Source organism: Ruditapes philippinarum, unplaced genomic scaffold, assembly GCF_026571515.1.
Source record: "Ruditapes philippinarum isolate M1 unplaced genomic scaffold, ASM2657151v2 ctg16305_1_1_1_1, whole genome shotgun sequence".
In the NCBI taxonomy this organism is placed as follows: domain Eukaryota; kingdom Metazoa; phylum Mollusca; class Bivalvia; order Venerida; family Veneridae; genus Ruditapes; species Ruditapes philippinarum.
The window spans coordinates 1-23,711 of NW_026858558.1; the positions used below are offsets into that span (position 1 = coordinate 1).

General features: G+C 34.4%; 2 protein-coding genes across 2 annotated transcripts; one reads left to right on the plus strand and one right to left on the minus strand.

Moving 5' to 3' along the window:
- Positions 1-31: 31 nt before the first annotated feature.
- Positions 32-23,711, plus strand: LOC132753583 (MAM and LDL-receptor class A domain-containing protein 1-like; the record flags this gene model as incomplete). Its single annotated transcript, XM_060744066.1, is given in 20 exon segments — positions 32-109; positions 8,395-8,541; positions 8,933-9,204; positions 9,645-9,735; positions 11,750-11,893; positions 12,178-12,524; positions 13,121-13,145; positions 13,302-13,558; positions 13,819-13,903; positions 14,049-14,056; positions 14,746-14,836; positions 14,950-15,182; positions 15,735-15,920; positions 17,680-17,770; positions 18,081-18,505; positions 18,988-19,102; positions 19,383-19,639; positions 22,116-22,392; positions 22,869-23,006; positions 23,404-23,711. Coding segments are annotated over 20 exon segments (3,560 nt in total), but the record flags the coding sequence as incomplete, so codon positions are not given.
- LOC132753584 (uncharacterized) lies at positions 3,054-8,109 on the minus strand. The gene is made up of 2 exons (XM_060744067.1): positions 7,914-8,109; positions 3,054-4,437 (listed from the first exon to the last, which is right to left on the minus strand). Exons 1-2 carry the CDS (start codon positions 8,062-8,064, stop codon positions 3,896-3,898), a joined length of 693 nt encoding a protein of 230 aa, XP_060600050.1. The 5' UTR covers positions 8,065-8,109; the 3' UTR covers positions 3,054-3,895.

The following is a 23,711-nucleotide window of genomic DNA, read 5'->3' on the forward strand; positions in this document are numbered from 1 at the left end:
TTTTAAAATGTCAAATTGATATTTTTTCCAGTTCAACCACCAACAGCAGCCACATCAGCAATGCAAACAACTTACTATCCATCAACTGGATCCACTACCCCACCCACAGGTAATATATCAATTATGTTTATCATTTATTTAGAAGTAGATATAAGACTTGGCATGGTAAGAAACAAATGCAATTTTAGGGATAGAATGCACACCATTTCTACATTATATACACATTATTTACGTATGTATTATAAACTATTATGCAACAAGATAATTTTTTAAAGCATAAGATCAGAGGTGTCTGTAAGGTTTTTTAGACCTTTCATTATTTTGTTACCAGAAAAAGAGAAAACAACAACATGGTACATTTATAAAATGTTTACTATTTAGAAAATAAATTCAAGTTTGTATTTATGTTTTGGGAAATTATGGCCACTCGAGAAAAACAACGTGGATAACCAACGTGGTTTTAGTTTGGGAAAAAACGTATGCCGACCGGAAGGAGGCTAGAACGAAAATGTTAGTCATATTAATTGACCAACAGATTGCCAAACATTAACCGAATACTAGTCACTTATGTTTACCAGTGTCTTATTGATATACCAACACAAACTAATTGACAAAGACCGACACCTTCCATTATCGTACGGATAACCATATAATAATATCGGGTACCGGCAAAGCCACGGAGCCAAAATAATAGTACATCAACACGGACCAGCTGACAACCACCGATACCTTCCATTATCCTACCGATAACCGTAAAATAATGAAAACTACCAGAAGCATCACGGAGCCTGAAGTACGAATACCGATTACAAACACACAGATATTACCAAAGCACTAGAGCAATATCTGGTTACCTGACACAAAACACTTGTGTCACACATTATACCGACACATACACTGTGTCACACTTTATACCGACACATACACTGTGTCATACTTTATCCGACACATACACTGTGTCACACTTAATACCGACACATACACTGACCTACTTTACCAGACACAAACAATTTAGAAGTTTAAACGCCAAAGATATAAATTTATAATATTAACGCTGATTAAATACACGGTAATAGTTAAGACCGTAGACAAGATTGTTAACCAGACGGCCGCCTCCCGATCGACATAATTTTTTTCCCAGGCATAATATGAGTGACATTGTATACTTGATTCTAAGGAGTACAAACAAATAACACATGTATAGAATCAAAGCAACTTCATAACATCTTCACGATTTAAAATTAATGTAAAATGTTCACTATACTTCCGGCACTAAACAACTTCCATGTCACTATTAGAGTCTCTCAGCTCTACACAAAAACACATGTAACCCGCGATTAAATGAAACATATTAGGAGAAAACAATACACAGATACAGTTACAGTCTAAACATTGACGATCCCTGAAGTTTGGTCTTCTCCCTTATTGCAAAGTATGGTTTTCCGTCGAGAGGTACATTGTGTAGATTACTTTACATTGACTGATCGTGCAGAAGGATCGCCTTGTCAGAGTGTCAGTGCCATGGAAGTATCTGTAATATAAGAACTGCCAGAAAACAGTTAAATTGTTCACCAACCATTCTTACAAATGATTTTATCTTGGAAAGATAATTTGACTATTTATCAGTAATTCAAACTTTGAAAAATCATATGTACTAATGCGTATTATAGCATAAAATCGGCTATTTTCCCCTATTTTGCCCATGTTATAACGGGACCAAAACCATGTGTTAACATAGTCACGCGCTCTTGTTATAGCCCGGTTTCACCTATGCGCAATACATACAGGGCCCAGTAAACAAACAAACAAAAAATGACGATTTGGCCTGTTTGCCGAAGAGTCATGCGCTCTTGTTATATTGAAATTTATTGATTCGAGGGCCTCAGTCGCATATTCAAGTAACTATGCCGGAAAAACGGCGTATAGACATCGGTGCTAATCTTGGTTGTCGCCCTTTCTAAGAAACGGACAGTTGTCAATGTAAACAAATACAGTAGAATCTACCTGTCATTCAGTTTAACACTCCGATAAACTTACAAAACTAGATAACACAAAATTAATGAGAAAATGTTTTTTTATTTATGTTAATGTTGATAAATGCTCTTTATATTTCTTTGATAGAATAATGCTTAGTGCCTGATTTTTTTATAAACTTGTTTGCTTGAAAAAAAAACCGATTCTGATGTCACTGATCTTTTTTCTACCGTCAATCTGAAATCATTCTAAGAATTTCTGAGGGTCATGTTTTGTCTTGGGTAGAGGGTAGAGTAATGTAACGTTTTTTTTTTCTTGAGATAATAAATCTCCAAAGGCCAAGCTTTGTTAAATTAATTAAAATTCAAAATTTCGTTCGGTTCCGAGAATTTTCCAAGTTGTTGGCCCCGGAAAAATGAAACGCATACGTAAAACATAGAATTGGATAAATACCGTCCAAGCACAAGACTTTAATGTAATTGTGTTTTGTATAAACTATACATCACGAATCTGTTTGAAAATTTTATGCTATAATAGCGTCAACGCACGTTTATTTCGTGTTATAAAGTCTGCAGAGTCCCTCAGAACTGTTGGAGCCCTCGCCCTACCGGGCTCGGGCACCAACCGTTCCTCGGGACTCTGCAGACGTTATAACACGGAAAAACGTGCGTTAACCCTATAAAAACCTTTTAGCACAAACTTATAAAATAAACCAATTTCATTATTTATACTGACAGTACAAAAAGTACAACAAATTTATAAATCACAACATATTTATAAATCATAATAACATTGGGGTGTGGCGGGTGGGAAGAGTTAATTTGAAGTGTACTCGGACAGCGAGTTGTAAACTGAGAGACCGATGCACGAGTTTCACGTGCTTATATAGTTGTTGAGAGCGATATTGGTTCCGTTTACTACCTAACTAATATATACACCGAAATGGAACCAGTGATTTGTAAACAAAAATCTCGTTCGAAGAGATTGAAATAATTTCTTGAAAAAATAAAGGAAATTTTTTTTAGGGAAAAATAATTTATATTATTTTGTTACCAGAAAAAGAGAAAACAACAACATGGTACATTTATAAAATGTTTACTATTAAGAAAATAAATTCAAGTTTGTATTTATGTTTTGGGAAATTATGGCCACTCGAGAAAAACAACGTGGATAACCAACGTGGTTTTAGTTTGGGAAAAAACGTATGCCGACCGGAAGGAGGCTAGAACGAAAATGTTAGTCATATTAATTGACCAACAGATTGCCAAACATTAACAGAATACTAGTCACTTATGTTTACCAGTGTCTTATTGATATACCAATACGAACTAATTGACAAAGACCGACACCTTCCATTATCGTACGGATAACCATATAATAATATCGGGTACCGGCAAAGCCACGGAGCCAAAATAATAGTACATCAACACGGACCAGCTGACAACCACTGATACCTTCCATTATCCTACCGATAACCGTAAAATAATGAAAACTACCAGAAGCATAACGGAGCCTGAAGTACGAATACCGATTACAAACACACAGATATTACCAAAGCACTAGAGCAATATCTGGTTACCTGACACAAAACACTTGTGTCACACATTATACCGACACATACACTGTGTCACACTTTATACCGACACATACACTGTGTCATACTTTATCCGACACATACACTGTGTCACACTTAATACCGACACATACACTGACCTACTTTACCAGACACAAACAATTTAGAAGTTTAAACGCCAAAGATATAAATTTATAATATTAACGCTGATTAAATACACGGTAATAGTTAAGACCGTAGACAAGATTGTTAACCAGACGGCCGCCTCCCGATCGACATAATTTTTTTCCCGCCACAGTAAATTTTGACACAAAAAATTTATCCTCCAAAAAAAATAGCGATGAACACTTAATTTAATAAATTTTCAACAATTGCATCTTTCAAATAGTCTAAATAAAACTCCAAGCCCACAATGTTTAAATGGATACCATCAGGGCGGAAGAAACAGGCGTCATTAATCTCAGTGGTAATAATCGCCCCCTTCCCAGACTCCATGACAATTCTTCGACCTAATCTATTTAAACGCTTTCTCTTTAAGTTTAAGGGCTTGTTTTCATTTTCCGGCCAAGTTCGTGGGAGGATATCCATCCACACAAGAAGGGTGTCAGGAAAGGCATCACGTAAATAGTCGATTTCCTGTTTTATGAGATTTCTAATGTCGGGTGTTTTAAACGATTGCAAGTCGTTTCCCCCCAAGTTAATAATTACCATTTTAGGTGGCTGAGAAAATAGAACCTGCAATTCAATGTGACTCCTCAATCCCGACCAACCAAGGCCTCTTTTTCCCCACCATGCAATGGACACACCGTCGATCTTTAAATTGCTCTTGAAAGTGTCAGATGCGTGAACCCCGGCCCAATACGGCAACGAATCGCCTAACACCCAGACATCTGAATAAAATAAAATCAGGTTGAAACTTAACGTACATACAGCTTAAAAGAGTAAGAGGACCATCGACTAATTTCATAATGGCATCTGATGGATAACCAGCGATAGCCAGATCAGTCGCCCGACCAATCCTAAAACTGTGTGTCCGGAAATGGCCGGCTCTATAACAGGTCTTATCAATAGCTAGCGATAGGACACGAGAAAATTGTGACCTCAAAATTGGTGCTCCGTCTTTATGACAAAACAGAATTGAAAAACCTTTTGATCTGATCTTTAAATATTCTAGTATCTCAGAGACAGGACATAATCCATTCATATTCCTAGGCAGCTTAATGATAGCTGGATTACCATATTGGCTTGTTTTATAATGGCGAAGACATATAACGATATACTGTTCATTCTCTTCAAAGTGTACATCGTTAAGCAAAATTGCATGGCCAAGATGACAAATACTTGAAGCTGTAAGTTTACTGACACGAAAAAGGCCAAAATAAGCAAGCGTGAACAGTGCTCGAAATAATGTGGTTTCATAATTATCATAACAAACGGAGTGTAAATTAAGGCATATTTCCTCTAATACATGTATTGTAAGAGGTGCCCGTAAATCTTGCGTAGGTCTACTTCTGCGACAGCCCTCTAATAATTTGTTAACCATAAAGACTTGATTAAAACTCTTAAAACCGAGGATTTTATGAACGTATTTAATTCCTGCCAAATATGTAGTGATTGATTTAGGGGATAACCCCTTCTCAAAGCAAAATGATAAATATAAAATCATATGATCGACCGGAATTGGCCAATCAGAAGTTAAATTATATTCGTGCCTAAATTTTTCGAATGATCTCATGGCATTATTATATACGATCATCGAATTTGGAGCTACTGCTGAACTAAGCAACTGTCTAGCTCTTCCCTGAAGACGCTCCATAGAAAATGTGGTACTAGACTGGGCTCGGGGTCTGCTTCCGGGGCGAGTGATCGGAATCGGGATAGCTGTAAACGAGACAAAGAGTCACAAATAGCGTTTTGATGACCAGGCACGTGAATTGACCTTATCCAGATATTTAGTTTAAGGCAACGTAGTGTTATTAAACGTACCAGTCTCATTACTCTACAAGACTTTGAAGACAATTTATTTAATATATGAACAACTGCTATATTATCACAGTGAAATTGAATCTTCTTATTCAACAGCTGATCTCCCCAAATATATAATGCTACCAAAATCGGAAAATAATTCAAGAACAGTAATATCTGAAGTAATGCCGGATTCGTGCCATTCAAGGGGCCATTTCGCATAACACCAGTGACCGCAAAAATATACACCAAATCCTAAATTTGGTCCCCCTGCGCTATCTGTGAAAAGTTGAACATCAACATTCGATACCCAGTACTTGTCATGAAATAAGGATAAACCATTAAAATCTTGAAGAAACGATAACCACATATTTAAATCCAATCTTATCTCTTTTTTAAGCCTTATGCGGTGAAATGGTTTAGTAAGCCCGCATATAGAATCAATTAATCTACGTGAAAAAGGTCTGCCCATTGGTATAGCCCGACAACAAAAATTAAGTACACCAATTAATGACTGCATTTTTTTCAACGTTGTTTTTTTATGAGATAATATCTCTTCAATTTTTAAGACAACTTCCTGGATTTTTACTCCCGGAACCTTAACCGTCATATTATTTGAATCGAGTTCGAGGCCTAAAAACGTTAATACTTCTGTCGGCCCCTCTGTTTTCTCTTCCGCAAGTGGAACACCCAACTCGGACAAAGTAGTTTTAAAAATTTGAAATGCTTCTGAACAAGATTCAAAAGTAATATCGGCGCCCAGAAAATCATCTAAATAATGTATTAATCCTCCTGTTTTAAATTTACGGAAAGCACTAAACTCAAGGAAACGCGAAAATCTTTCAAAAGTTATGCAGCTTATTGATGCGCCGAAAGGCAAAGCTTTATCAAAATAAAAGTTATTATTAAAGCAGAAACCAAGTAATTCAAAGTCGGACGGTTTAATAGGGATCAATCTGTAAGCACTACGAATATCCGCTTTAAATAGTTTACAGTTCTGACCCAAATTCTGGATAAGTTTAACCGCTTCATCAAAACTAGTGTACTGTAGTGCATAGGTTAGGATCAATGTAATCATTAATTGATTCACCAGGGGGATATGATAAATGGTGAATGAGCCTATATTCACCCGGTGTCTTTTTTGGGACAAGCCCCAATAGGGGAGACTATTAGTTTTGGCAATGGCCGATGTACAAACGGACCAGCTACCCTACCCAATTCAATTTCTTTATTAATTTTTGATTGTATAAGTTCGGGGTTTAAATCTGTCGAGCGCAAATTTTTGGCATTTCGTGGTGCACGTGGACCGTTATAATATATTGAATGGGAAAACCGTGCAAAAATCCTTGTAATAAAAAATACACCTTCGGTTTTGTCATAATATCTTAAATATCGTCTTAAAACCCTAACATTAATTGGTGATGGAGCTAATCTATAAATATCCTGATTATGAGATATTGTATTTCCACGAATGTTTGACACATTAATTTTTTCTTTGCTGATTGAATGATCCTTTAGGTCTACGAAAGGATTTATTATTATAGTTAGACTGTGTATTCGAAGACTGTGTATTCGACTGTGGACCGGACCACGTGCATTTGATTTCCGGATGAGGACCGTGACATTTTGAGCACGTGTGTGAGAACTTACAATCCGGCCACGTGCATGAACCTGAATTGAAAGGGTTACATGTATATCTCCTCACGTTCGATGGGTTTTTGTTAACAGGCTTCAATTGCATACAGCGCCACCACAGATCGTTATTTATCTTTGACCAGGGGGCTGGTGTTATAGCTTGCCGGAGACGAAATTGCTCGTCGTATTCTCGCCAGCAATACGACCCTTGTCTTGCAGCGGCCTCTCTAATGTTATACATATAGTGTATTAGCTCATAGCTTTTGTCAGCGTGATTTGACAAATACACAGACGCATATATCAAAAATGCATTAGTCCATTTTTCAATGTCGAAAATCTTTTCTTTGCAATCTCTTCGACATGCTTCAATTTCCCCATTTAAACTTAATTTAAAAATTGAACCATCACAATATTGGGAGAGTTTCCACAGTTCCTTTTAACATCAATGCTAAATTAACATATTCTCCCCTACAAATTTGTTGTTTGATAGAAGATGGTAAGTGCGCCGCAATATCGTCGTCTGCTAAACGAGTAACGGGCATTGGGACGCATGCAGAGTTATCGCGCATGGCATAACTTTGAAAGAAATCACGTTGTGGAGGGTTGCCACGTGTAACTAAAGGAGAACTATTATTATTGACTGAACCACTGCCACACCCCATACTTAAATCATTTGAACCTGAATTATTATTAATACTAACGTTACTATTCGGTAACAATTGACTAGCTCTCATAATTTGTTCAAAGTCTATGAAATTGGACGAACCTGCGTTGGACTGTAAAGACGTGTCTTCTGCTAGGGAGTCACCGTCCTCCTCTGCCTGCCTTTTCCGACCCCTGGTCTGTACATTATTAGGCTGGTTTGCAGTATTTACTGGCCTTGAAGCCCTAACTGGTCTTCCTCTACCACGTGGCATTCCAAACAACGAGATTTCCGATGTAAAATCCGAAGAGTTAATTTGAAGTGTTACTCGGACAGCGAGTTGTAAACTGAGAGACCGATGCACGAGTTTCACGTGCTTATATAGTTGTTGAGAGCGATATTGGTTCCGTTTACTACCTAACTAATATATACACCGAAATGGAACCAGTGATTTGTAAACAAAAATCTCGTTCGAAGAGATTGAAATAATTTCTTGAAAAAATAAAGGAAATTATTTTAAGGGAAAAATAATTTATATTATTTAATACATGTATATACTGTTTGTACTAAAAAGAGTCAGATTGAAAGGTAAATTTTCTTACAGTGCCCCCATCTAGACTGGACTGTACATTTGAGAGAGATTTCTGTCAGTGGGCACAATCTAAAGATGATAAATTTGACTGGACAAGGGCCACTGGTCCTACTTCATCAGGACAGACAGGACCTTCAGTAGATCACACACTTGGAACAGGTTTGTAACTGTTATATAATTATAATGATATATATTTATCATAATTTTGTCCTGAAATTTAAATTAAGGGGTCGGTGCCAGTATTTTCTTTTAATTGATAATTGTTTATAGCAGCAATCTGCCAGAAAACTCCTGGGCATTTTCCTGGCTAAAGGGGAAATGAGCCTTTCATCCAGATTGCAAGTTAGTTGACTATAATGACAGATAAAATCAAAACTATAATGTGTATCTTTATGCATTAAAGTTTTACATACTAAGTGAGTGTTCATCAGCATTAGTAAGCTTTAGAATGAATGTTTAGTTAATTATTAAATTTGAATTATTTATATAATTTAAATGATTGAAATCAATGTAAGTGTTGAAATTTTTCACCATCTTTTTTCTACTTCAGCTCAAGGTCATTATGCTTTCATTGAGACATCAAGTCCAAGACGACTTAATGATACTGCTAGACTTAACAGTCCATTAATTCCTCCACGTGCCAACGCTCAATGCCTGAGATTCTGGTACCACATGTATGGACCCGATGTCAACACACTAAATGTATATGCCAAATTTGGGAGACAGATTGGAACTCCAGTCTGGAGCCATACTGGAACTATTAACAATCAGTGGCATTTCCAAACTGTTGATATAACAAGCACACAAGGAGCTTCCTTCCAGGTAAAGTGGGAATTAAGTTAGTATTAAGTTAGTATTTTTATTAAGAAGCTTTAATAATAGATATAGAAATTATCATGACATATAAAGTTACAATTACATTTGTACAGATAAAAAACAACAACATGTAAATGATAGGAAGAAAATGGAGCATATGACCAACAAGTGATTTTTCACCTTATGTAATAGAGGCCTGTTAAAGGCTTCTTCCCAAAAGAAATTTTCTTAATACAGTTTTCCCAAAGGTTTGAAATTGATCAATTCACTTTGCTTCCCAAACTAGCAATTTTAGCAATAAATCTTCCCAAAATCAAGAAGCTAAGCCCTCTTCCCAATTAAATGAGAAAAAACCACAGCCACCATCTGCTTACTTTTCTATTTTGAACTTATCATTAATAAAGAAAAGAATATGGAATCATACAAAGAAAATTTTATAATTACAGATAGTGTTTGAGGGAGTAAGAGGGACAAGTTACCGTGGTGATATAGCCATTGATGACATTTCATTCTCCACTCAACCATGTCAACAAGCACGTAAGTATACATTTGTATATATACAGGTAGTTTATTAATGTTCCTTCCATGCTTACCCATTTCCCTGTTTGTCTAGTAATAGGTTGCAACATCCATAAGAACAATTTAAGATGATTTGAAGGTTGTTCTGTGTGGATATTATTTTCATTTAACTTCATTTACATTTCACATAGTTTCACTAAGTGTTTGAGTCCTCAAGAATACATCAAGGACTCAATAAAAAAAAAGAAAAAAACATTCTGTGTCTATCTTTGTCTTTATAAAAATAAACTACAGTATATATATTATACCTTCATATGTACACTGTTTAGGCCACTCTTAAAAAATTATCTGTTTGCTATTGCCGGCCGACCCACCGAAAATGCCCCGACTCAAAAGTTTTTTTCAGCTTAAAAAAATCAGATTTTTTTTTATTTCCGCCAAATCAGCCAGGGCATTCGACCTAAAAAATTCCCTCGAAAACAATAATAAAATCGGAGGAAAATCACACATTTAATATGTAAAGTAATTAGTGATAATTCATGAGGGCATTCTGTGCATTACTATTTAAAGTATTTACATAAATAGCGACCAACCAGGGAAGGATATTTTCCTTACGTCACGCAGTACTGCATGCGCGCGGCAATTAAGTTGAATTAACTAATAATAGAACGTATCAAAATGGGATTAAAAATAATGTTTGTTCAATTAATGAATATTTGTAAAGCATTTATATGGTCACTAGTTTACCATGTGGTAATTTTAATGTGCTTTGGAGTACATGTTCGTTTGTTGATGACTGCCGACACAGATTAAATACTTAGCCCATGCAATGAAACATTTCTGGTAGCAGCGGGGATTCTGTCATAAAATTGACCGAAAAAATAAATTTTTGGAAGCTGTGGTCCTTTCATATGCATTGTTGCTTTGATAGCAGACACAAGTATTGCACAATATCTTCAAGATCGTAAAAATGTAAATAAAATATCACAATCAAAATCACAAATATACATACGTCTAATTAAACTCCATGTCAAAATGAACTTCCGATTAATAATATGTCAATAATATTGACACAATAAATATCCAACATTTTTTTTACTTGAGCAATAATTAAACATGTGTAATCATTCCTTGACAAAAAGAAATGGCAGTTTTTTTCTGATATATAAAAATGAGGTGGAAGTCAATTTCGGCCCTTCTTTGATGATTCGGCAACAACTACAGGTGTGTAAACATCAAAGATTCTTCAGAAGAGCCGACCAGTCATTTGTCAGAGGTCATTTCGTGTGTAAATTTTGTATTTATTATTTAACAATGGAAACATTACATTCCTTTTATTTATGGATGCTACTTTTTGCGCGAGTGTTTTTGTGTCTTTTAGCGCTATGGAATTTCAACAATCGGCGATAATTTTCGGTAACTAACAATGAAATATTTTAACATTTTTAAAACAGGGGTGCAAATATCCGCCATTCAGACAAATCTTGCGTGTGTTATTTTTTACAGACGTGTAATAAATTGAGTAATGATCACCCGATAGAACGATATGTCCTGGTGATCCACTATAATTTTTCCAGTTCCTACGGGAATATTTACACAGGAGAAGTTTATCACATCGGTAATTTGACCATGCTTGAATTTATGTCCACATAGTCATTTTTTTATTTCATGTTATGATTACTAGTGAACATGTTTTTTTATTGTTTTTGACTGTCTTTTACATGTCAGTTTTGCCGTCGCCGATGATGATAGTGTAGTCCAAATTTCCACAATCTGCTACAACGTACTAAGCGTATTAACTTACGTTCAGTAAAAATCATATATCAAAAAAAAAAAAAAAAGCCTACCTACCGACCCACTCCTTATAACTCTGGGTCGGCAATAGCAAACATATATATTATTAAGGATGGCCTTATATGGGCTGAGTTATGTAAAGATTTGTCACTAATTGCTTTGACTTTGTTACACTGGACATACAATACATTCACTGGGTATAAGGCAAAGGTATTTAAGTGATTTGTTCTTATTTCAGCTGGAGCTAAGTGTGACTTTGAGCTTGGTCTATGTGGTTACACTCAGGTTAAGACTGATGTATTTGATTGGTCAAGATCTGTCGGGGGCACCTCGTCTTCTGGAACAGGACCTCGCAATGACCATACATATGGTACCAATAGAGGTAAAACTTATATTTCCTTATATTACTTCATATTTGTATTTCATGGTGAATAGTGCCATACATGCAGCATAAACAATACTGTAGTTTTACAAGAAACAGATCATAAAAGGGAAAATTATATGCTATTTGTTATTGATTTTATTTGAACAATTAAACCAAACTGCAACATTTTTAATTTTACCATTTCAAACTTTTAAGGTTTCCGTTTTATCTATTATCGTAATAAGCTGTGCCAATTTTAATGTTCATAAATAAGCTAAATTGTGTATATTTTTTTTCTTCAGGTCATTACATGTATATTGAAGCAAGTTCACCTCGTCGTAGAGGAGACACAGCACAACTTCTCTCCCCTAGTTACTCTTTATCTAGAGGAGGCTGTCTAAACTTCTGGTACAATATGAATGGTGCAAGTATGGGAACACTAAATGTAATTCTTAGACAGGGAACAAGACCACAACGAATCTGGACCAAAACTGGACACCAGGGAATTGCCTGGCAACTGGCACAAGTTACAATTCCACAAAGTTCTAACTATACATTAATGTTTGAGGGCATTGTAGGCACTGGTTACCAGAGTGATATGGCAATTGATGATATTTCTATTAATAAGTGGAGGATGTTACATTACCAGGTCAAATATAATTTAATAATATTTGATTACTTGGTATACATTTTCTTTTTTTTTCTTTTTTATTACATTTAGACTTTTTGTTCTCTAACATTAGGTTCAGAGATAGGCTAAATACTTGATGACAAAAATCTATTACTAAATTTCCCAAGTAAATTCTTATCTTTTTCTTTATCAATGATATGATTTTGAAATGAAGATTTTTTTTTTTAAAAAACTTTGTTGTTGTTTTTTTCATAGGTAATTGTTGTTGTTTTTTTCATAGGTAATTGTTGTTGTTTTTTTCATAGGTAATTGTAACTTTGACGATGGCACTATGTGTACATGGACCAATCTAAGAACAGATGATTTTGATTGGCTGATAGGAAATTGAGGGACGTCAAGCAAATATACAGGACCACAGAATGATCACACCCACAATGATAACACAGGTAGGTGTGTCATGTTTCATGCATTGGTATGTGTAAATTAGCATTTCTGTTCCGTTATCAATGAGTCATAGTATATAAAAGGAATATAGAGTTATTAATTGCAAGAACTTTATTCAATATGGTTGAATCGGTAATGTTTGTAAACATGAAGTCATACTTGTTCTACAGATACCACCAACAAGTGTAAATGTATGTAAATAAATTGTAAAGCTATCATTTTATAGTCCTTTATTATTAATTCCATTACCTACTTAAGAGACTTGCTGTCAACAAAGACTTTTTTCACATTTCTGAAAAAAAAAAATTGTTGAAAGGTATGATTATTATTATTAATTGTATATCCTTTTAGGGAAGTATATATTTATCGAGGCAAGTGCTCCTCGAGTAAAGGGAGATACAGCACGTGTTACAACCCAGCAGTTTAATCCAACAACTGGTAGTTGTATGAACTTCTGGTACCACATGTATGGTTCTGGTATTGGTCAGCTGTCAGTATGTCTGGTTACAGGCACAACAAACCAGACATTGTGGAGGCTTACCGGCGGCAGTCAAGTACAAACCTGGCAAAATGGTCAAATTGGAATTAAAAGTAGCAAACCGTACAGGGTATTTAAATAGAAATGCTTTTTTATATTTGATAATAATGCATTTAAATATATGTACATCATTTGTGGGAGGGGGTCTCATTATGTTGAAAAATATGTGCAATCATTACTGGAATAAGATTTATGTTGTTTTTATAAAAAAAAAATGACAGAACTTACTGGAACTTTAGAATGATGTTGACTGCCATTTTTAATTTGCCTTTCAAAATTTACTATTTAATGGAAGAAGCTTTATGTTGATTATTTCTTTTGACATTATAGGTTGTAATAGAAGGTGTTAGAGGAAGCTCATATCTTAGTGATTTGGCAATAGATGATATCTCATTTACAGGGTCTTCTTGTTCAAGTATGTCTGCATTTATACTTCTTTTAATGAACAAGGAATAAAATCCTTATACTTCCTTTTGTTTTTATATTAATTAACAAGGAATATGGATATTTATTATTCAGTAAGAAAAGAATAATATACAATATATTTCTTATTCTCACAGTTAACATGGTAGACATACATGTATAATGAATCCTGTTCTTATACAGTAAACACTGTGAATTATTTCTTTTCATTCTTAGATTAATTTTTACAACAATATATATATATATAGAAATGAGAGAATATATACACACATACCACCACATCGATATGCCAGTCCAATTACGGCACAGCGCCTAGCAGAACAGTCATGAAAGCATAGCCACTGCTCATCCACCATCACAAAATGATGGTTTCAGAACAGCTTTATATACAGTCACAAACTGCACTACACATTGAAACAAGCTCAACATTCTCATATATAGAGTTTGTTCTCTGTTAACATATCTCACAAATCAACGATGACATTTTATTGTCTTCTTCACTTGATTGGGACCAGAGAACTATATATCTATTTCCGAAAGTCAACTGGATCACGTAAGATCAAGTAGATCCGTAGGATACAATGAATTTAGACAGATAAAGTATATATAAAGGGAGATAATTAAATTCAATACAGTTATACTTTCCCCTGCGTGAGATCACTTAAGATACAAGTGTGCAGATAAATTGATAGAAATGAGAGAATATATACACACATACCACCACATCGATATGCCAGTCCAATTACGGCACAGCGCCTAGCAGAACAGTCATGAAAGCATAGCCACTGCTCATCCACCATCATGTTTGTAAAGATGATAGACTCTGCTTTTCAGGTTATATTCCAAGCTCTACGAGGAATCAGTTACCGGGGTGACATTGCTCTAGATGATATCAGAATGTCTTTAGGAGCTTGCAAACAAGCAGGTAAGATACTTTAATATGATTTGTATATGACTTCATATATCTGTTAAAACATTTTATTGAAGTGATTATTTTTTTTATTTATCATTAACCAACATGTTCAATTTCTAACACAGCTATGACTTGTGACTTTGAGCAGAGCTCAATTTGCAACTACGTACAGGACCAATCTGACACACCCAACTTTGACTGGACTTGGAAATCTGGTGGTACTGGCTCAGCCAGTACAGGACCACCTTCTGATCACACTACCGGAACCCGAACTGGACATTATATCTACATTGAAACATCAGCACCAAGGCAACCAAATGACACTGCTAGAATTTCTACACCAAACTACACACCACAGGTTAATAATATATACACATAACAAGGATAAAAAGTTTATAAATAAGATTTCCTTGTGAAATAAAATTCTAAGTTGTTTAAAGGATAGAATATATTATATATTACTAGTCATCGCTTGAATAGTGAAATTGACATATCTGATAAGATTTGCATACTCTTCTAAAGAAGTCTTATTATGAATTTTAAAATAAGGTTTTGTTAATGATGATGGAAGAGTGATTACAAGAAACTGCAGATTTGTACTGCATTTTAAGCTCCTTATTAAAATTTCTAATTTCATGCCATCAGGCATATCAATATTGACAGTGTTTAAGTATGCCTTTTATTACATGTACTTAAAAAAAGCTAGGACAAGCAATGGAAGATAAGCTTTGTATTATCTTTTGTCAAATATATGGTAAAAGTACTATGCTTAAAGATTGATTGGCAATTGGGTGCATCTGCCAAAGACCGCTTATCTAGTTAAAAGTTGCTTGTCATTTTATATCTTTTCCCAGAGATAAGCATTAATAACTGGATTTTAATCAGTATAATATTTCTGTTATATTTTTAGAGTTCTGCCCCTGTGTGTGTCAAGTTTTGGACACATATGTTTGGAGTTGATGTCAACACACTGAATGTATATCTTGTTAACAGTCAACAGCCCTCTAAGAGAAACCTAATATGGACACGTTCACTAAACCAGGGTAATGCATGGAGACAAGCAGCTGTCACTGCTAACCCTAGTGGTCAATACAAGGTATGCACAATTAATTATTGTATGCTTTGTATAATGAGCTTGGTCTGCTATATACGAGGGCTGTTCAAAAAGTTCGTGGACTGCGGCTCTACTGTTCACATATTTTAATTTGCGTATATGATTTTACAAGAGACATATATTAAAATATGTCCTTAATACACAGTGAAAAAATCAATACAATATGTTTACAAATAAAAATTCTATGACAGTTACAAATCACAAGGGGTGCACAATCCGGCGCACGCTGATGATGAAACAAAATGACGTTCGTGACGTCGCAATATAAATGAAACATTTTACCAGCGTCATTGCTTCTGAAAGTACTCTTTTTAGTGTTCAATATCTGCGGATCATATACCAAAACCATTTTCTGTTTGCGATGATGACCCGAGATATAAACTGGTCATCTATTCGCTCCATTCTCCGTATAAAGGTCCGAGTGCCGCATACTTTCCGCTCTTTATCAGGATTTTGAGTAATTTAGACACTAAACGGACAGTGTTATTAAGTTAATTCAATTGTTGATTGATAGTTTTCAATTTGAAACCGCCCTCGTCCGATCTTTAAACAATATGATTATCGATGTTAAGAAAATATTTTATCAACTGACAATTATTCTATGCGGTAAATCTACTGAACACCGGCTAGCATTAATTGTCAAACGGACCAGGGTAAATACATGTAATACAAATAATAACTACAATTATTTATTGTAAATACGCATATATCCTGATGAATGAAATAAAATATTATTTTAATTAAATGAAATTGTTTTGTCAGACTTGAATGCATAGACCCGATGCAGAAATTAAACATGTCGGACATCTCTGTAACTGTAATAATGCCTGAACTTCTGTAGATCTTTTGCAATTGACGTTACAAACGTCCCAACAATTTGCCGCTAAACTGTTCGTCGCCCTTTCTGTCTGTGAGCATGTATTTGCCGTATTTGAATCGCTTGCACGACCTGAAACCAAGAGACTTGCTCGACAACTCATTGTTTTTCGTTAATGTAATCACCTTATAAAAATATAAAGGTGTATACCACATTTATTGGTAAAAATTTCCGAAAGAGCGAATTTCTAGTTTTTAAACGGAGTTTATACTTCCCAACTTACCCGTCTGTCTACTGCTGCTCAAAACTTGTTTGTTCAGCTATTCAACGTCTAAACGACGCCAAAAGTCAGCTTTATGTCATTTAAATATTAATAGATGATTACTTGTATTTAACTTCATAAAACAATCATTTAATTTGTTTCAACATGTGTTTATATTTAAACATTATATGAAAATTTCGGCGTGCGCCGATGTTGCGTTGCCATGGTTATTAAAGTGCACATAACTCGTAAAGGAAATAAAAGTTAAAAATAAAAGAAAATCTTACTTTTGAAAATAAAGACACTCTTTCGATTCATATCCACTAAGGGTGTTTTCATGAACCAAGTAAAAAATGACAGCAAAAATCCACGAACTTTTTGAACATACCTCGTATTTTGATGTTTTATCCTTATTTGTAGAGGTATAAAGATAAAGCAAATTAAATTAAATAAATCTAAAATTGGGCTGTACATTATAGAATCAAGCATGTTCAGAGTAGATAGAAAATGGCATGTCCTAAGTGTGGGTCTGAAAAAGGATGGTTTGACATTTTACTTGCTTACTTTAATGTAATAAAGCATTTGAAGTTAAGCAATGTAATAATATGACTGTGAAAATTGCAATATAAAGTCATAATGCAGCAGCATTTGTTTATTTCCAGATTGTGTTTGAAGGAATTAGAGGAAAAGGTTACCATGGTGATATAGCAATAGATGATGTCTCTATCTCAAATGGGGCTTGTAGTGGACAAGGTTTGTAAAAATTGTTATAAATATTTGTAAGATATAACTATCTGTTATTTATTTGGTTCTTACTTAATTGATGCTCATTATGTTGAGAGACAGATTTTATTTTCAATCTTATTTTAAGTCACTGATATTCTTTTGAACAGACAAATTTTGAAGAAAAAAAAAATTATTATTTTTTAGCCTGATATAAAAATCATTGTGAATCTTTCTATAATGTCATAGGATCATATGTTTAATCTAGATTTTTTTTAACCAATGACTATAGGCTAATTATCTTTTTAAAAAACAAATGTATACATTTATAATTGTACAGGAGACAAATGTGACTTTGAGAAAGATACATGTTTCTAGAAGAACATTAACCAAGGGGATGATTTTGATTGGTTAAGATCTCGTGGGAAAACAGGCAGTTCATTTACTGGACCAAGTACAGATCACACACAAGGAACCAACTCTGGATACTACATGTTTATTGAAACAAGTGCCCCTAGGGTTAAAGGTGACAAGGCAAGGCTTATCAGTAAGGTTTATCCACCGTCAGGACCAAAGTGTTTCAACTTTTACTTCTACATGTATGGTGCTGACATTGGATCTCTCAATGTTTACGTTCTGACCAACGCCTCATCATCAGCTTTCTCCTCGGAAGCATTGAAATGGACAATGTCTGGAGAGAATCCAAACAATTGGGAGCAGGGATCATTCAATCTCACTTCCCAGTATACATCAAACCCATATGAGGTATTTACTTTCGAAATGTTGATGCATTAGAAATAACACTCTTAGCTATCTTAATCATTGACTTTTGTGAATTTTGAGTGGTCCATTTAAAGTTAAAGAAATTTCCACATCAAAATACAAAACATAAACTACCTACAGTATAGAACACAAATGTGCAGACAGGCCTAGCTCTATACTGGTGGCAAGGACAGTTCACTTTCTGTTCCAGCAGAATATTGGTTAAGGCTTGGTTATTTCTTATGGAAAATGTTATATTACATTATTTCTAAATAGAAAAGTACTTGTTTATAGAGTATGAGTTACAAACAAACAGTGTTCTTATGTAAAAAGACAAAACAGAGATGTTATTTATTCTATAAATTCTGGTGTATTTTTTTTTAAAACTTTCTTTATAATTTAATCAGTCTGTAATGAGAGTTTCATAAACATTGAATACATAAAGGCTGCAATAGGTTAACAAGGCAAATCTGTGTTTGTTTCAGATAATATTTGAAGGAATTAGAGGAAAAGGTTATAAAGGAGACATTGCTATTGATGATACAGCATTAGTTGATGGTGGATGTACACAATTTCCAGATAACTCTCAACCAAGTCAATGTAAGCTTACAATTATCACCCTTTCCTTCAATAACTGCACATGACCTTTTTTCTATAGTTATTTTGTTAATAAATTAATAATAAAGATTGATCGCTGAACCAAATTTAGATTTTTTTTTCCTTAAGTTAAAGGCAATTGCCAATTTTTGTGTCTAGTCTAATGGCTGTGTTATAGATAAATTTTGCAGGGAAAATATTTACATTTTAGACAAGTCTTGAAGAAAAATACATTTGTGTCTGAAGTTAAATGGTGTTAATTTTAATTTTATTTTTCTTGTAGCATCACTTGGAACAGTCACATGTAACTTTGACTCAGATTACTGTCAATGGATTCAAAGCACCACTGATCAGTTTAACTGGTCACGCATCAATGGCTCTACCTCCAGCCAAGGTACCGGTCCTCTAGGAGACCATACTAGTGCTGGTCAATCAGGGTATGGGACAGGATCATACATTTATATAGAAGCGTCTGGGCGACACACACCTGGTGACAAAGCTGATTTGATGACTCAGATCATACCTAGCACTTCTCCACAGGTAAAAAATGCATATTTACATTGTATATATATTTTTAGCTTGACTATTCGATAAGAATAAGTAGAGCTATTGTAGTCACCCGAGCGTCCGCGTCGGCGTAACCACTTATGTTAAAGTTTTTGTAATAGTTCAAATATTTTCAAAGTCCATTGACATATGGCTTTGAAACTTTGCACACTTGTTCACCATCATGACATCAACCTGTAGACAGGAGGAGGTAACTCTATCAAGCATTTTGACAGAATTATGCCCCTTTTTCGACTTAGAATTTATGTTAAAGTTTTTGTAATAGTTCAAATATTTTCAAAGTCCATTGACATATGGCTTTGAAACTTTGCACACTTGTTCACCATCATGACCCCAACCTGTAGACAGGAGGAGGTAACTCTATCAAGCATTTTGACAGAATTATGCCCCTTTTTCGACTTAGAATTTACGTTAAAGTTTTTAGCTCGACTATTCGCAGAATAATCGAGCTAATGCAGTCACCCATTTGTCGGCGTCGGCGTCGGCGTCCCTGTGGTTAAGTTTTTGTATGTAAGCTGGTATCTCCATAACTACTGAAGGGAATGGATTGAAACTTCACACACTTGTTCTCTGTGATTATCTAAGATGATTGGCACAAGTCCCATAACTCTGATTTGCTTTTTTTCATAATTATGCCCCTTTTTCGACTTAGAAATTCTTGGTTAAGTTTTTGTATGTAAGCTGGTATCTCCATAACTACCGAAGGGAATGGATTGAAACTTCACACACTTGTTCTCTGTGATTATCTAAGATGATTGGCACACGTCCCATAACTCTGATTTGCTTTTTTTTTTATAATTATGCCCCTTTTTCGACTTAGAAATTCTTGGTTAAGTTTTTGTATGTAAGCTGGTATCTCCATAACTACTGAAGGGAATGGATTGAAACTTCACACACTTGTTCTCTGTGATTATCTAAGATGATTGGCACAAGTCCCATAACTCTGATTTGCTATTTTTCATAATAATTATTATGCCCCTTTTTCGACTTAGAAATTCTTGGTTAAGTTTTTGTATGTAAGCTGTTATCTCCATAACTACTGAAGGGAATTGATTGAAACTTCACACACTTGTTCTCTGTGATTATCTAAGATGATTGCCACAAGTCCCATAACTCTGATTTGCTTTTTTTCATAATTATGCCCCTTTTTTGACTTAGAAATTCTTGGTTAAGTTTTTGTATGTAAGCTGTTATCTCCATAACTAATGAAGGGAATTGATTGAAACTTCACACACTTGTTCTCTGTGATTATCTAAGATGATTGGCACAAGTCCCATAACTCTGATTTGCTTTTTTACATAATTATGCCCCTTTTTCGACTTAGAAATTCTTGGTTAAGTTTTTGCGTGTAAGCTGGTATCTCCATAACTACTGAAGGGAATGGATTGAAACTTCACACACTTGTTCTCTGTGATTATCTAAGATAATTGCCACAAGTCCCATAACTCTGATTTGCTTTTTTTGCATAATTATGCCCCTTTTTCGACTTAGAAATTCTTGGTAAAGTTTTTGCATGTAAGCTTGTCTCTCCATAACTACTGAAGGGAATGTATTGAAACTTGAAGAGTTTGTACCTTTTCGGACAATTTTATGTATTCATATAGGTAAGCATTATTATACTCAATGAAACACCCTTGTGACAAATTTTCGAATAGTCGAGCGTTACTGTCCTCCGACAGTTCTTGTTGTAATAGTTCAAATATTTTCAAAGTCCATTGACATATGGCTTTGAAACTTTGCACACTTGTTCACCATCATGACCCCAATCTGAAGACAGGAGGAGGTAACTGTATCAAGCATTTTGACAGAATTATGCCCTTTTTTCGACTTAGAATTTACGTTAAAGTTTTTGTAATAGTTCAAATATTTTCAAAGTCCATTGACATATGGCTTTGAAACTTGGCACACTTGTTCACCATCATGACACCAACCTGTAGACAGGAGGAGGTAACTCTATCAAGCATTTTGACAGAATTATGCCCTTTTTTCGACTTAATTTACGTTAAAGTTTTTGTAAATTTAAAGTTCAAATATTTTACAGGAGTAGGTAACTGTATCAAGCATTATTTTTTACTTTCAAGCACTAGAATAGTCCAGCGTTGCTGTCCTACCGACAGCTCTTGTTTTATGCTTGTTTACCTCTTCAATATATCCTGAAGGTTATTTTACATATAAAATCAAATGGATGAATAATGTTAAATGATTTTTAGGCAAATATAAATGAATAGAAAATGGAAACATTTTGGGGCTTACCAAAATATTGTTTTACTTTTGTCATGAAGTGATTTTAAAAAAATGTAAAATGAACATAAACATAAGAGTATATGTCATTGGTTAGTGTGGGGATAAAATGTATGGATCTTTTACATAAAGATGTTGATCCTGTTAAAAGCAGAATAAAAAGTTTTCATGTTTATTTATTGAAACTTTTTTCTTACTTTAAATTCAGGGCAGATGCTTTTCCTTCTGGTATCATATGTATGGTGGATCTATAGGGAAATTAAACATCTACAGTATATCAGGGGGACAGCAGACATTACTCTGGACGAAATCTGGTACTCAAGGAAACAAATGGCAACAAGCAAGTCTTAACTACGTCAGTAAAACTGATTTTAAGATGATGATAGAAGGAACAACAACAGGTGGTTACCGTGGTGATATAGCTGTAGATGATGTATATCTAGAGTCAGTACCCTGTTCACAGTCAATTGTTATCACAAAGACAAGTAAGTTTACATTAAAACAAATAACAATCATAAAAGTGTTAAATACCATGTTAAAAAAAATCCCCACAACTGTAAAACACAGTTTTCATCCCATTTGATAGTTTAAATACCTTGCTCTGAGACATCCTGAACAGATTATTTATTTCCATATTATTTTTAGTCAGCAACTGTCATAAGAAATTGCCTTTTTGTGTTAAATGCAGCTGGTATTACAAATTGTAGATATTTGATATTTGTTTACATATAGACTTACATGATTTCTAAGTAAACATTAAATTTTGTAGTATTTCATTGATTAATCACTTTTGCATTAAGTTATGGTCTAGATATTTTTAAAACTTATCATAATTTTTAAGTACATTTTGTAAATGTTATTTGTTATGAAAGGTATAGATACTATCAATGATTCAGGGTTTTGTTTTTAATTTATCTAAAATTAATTGAGAATTCTTACAATTATTATCTATGAATTTCAGAGACCTGCACATTTGAGTCTGGACTTTGTGGTTGGACACAGGACACAACAGATAACTTTGATTGGACACTAAATGGCAACAAGACAACAAGTTCAGGAACAGGTCCAACCACTGACCACACCTTCCAAACTGGACAAGGTAAATTTCATTTATACCAAGATTTTATATCAAAGTACATTGATAACTTAGAAATATAATCTAATTTTCATTTTTTTCCCATCAAAAGTGATGCATAATGCTTTTTTTTCTTAAAGAATATGTGATATGGAAGTTTTTTGGATTAGATGAAGTTCATTAGAACTGTGAAGTGATCGTGAATGTGTCTATTTTTTGTTACATTTAAAGAAAAGAATACATTGTACTAGGTTTGCACATTCTTTGTAATAGATTTGATACTAAATATTGATATTCATGAATGTTATAATTTAAAATTTTTTTTATATAAGGTACCTTCTTTGATTACAAAACTTAACTCACTCATTGCTTAATATTAACTAGCCACAAGTAAATTTTCTATGTTGTTTTTTTGTTTCAGGACATTATTTGTATATTGAGGCATCAGCTCCAAGGAAGACGGGAGACAGGGCAAGTATAATGACACCCAGCTATCCAGCCACCAATGGAGAGTGTGTCCAGTTTTACTATCACATGTATGGTACAGATATGGGGAAACTCATCGTTCATACTATGTCTAATGGTCAGATAACTGGAGACGTCTTAACTATCTCTGGTAACCAAGGAAACAAGTGGATTCGTGGAACAGCAACAGTTCAAAGTTCAATTTCATATCAGGTAATTTATATACACCTTTTTTTTTTAAATTCATGAAAATAGATTGTGTTG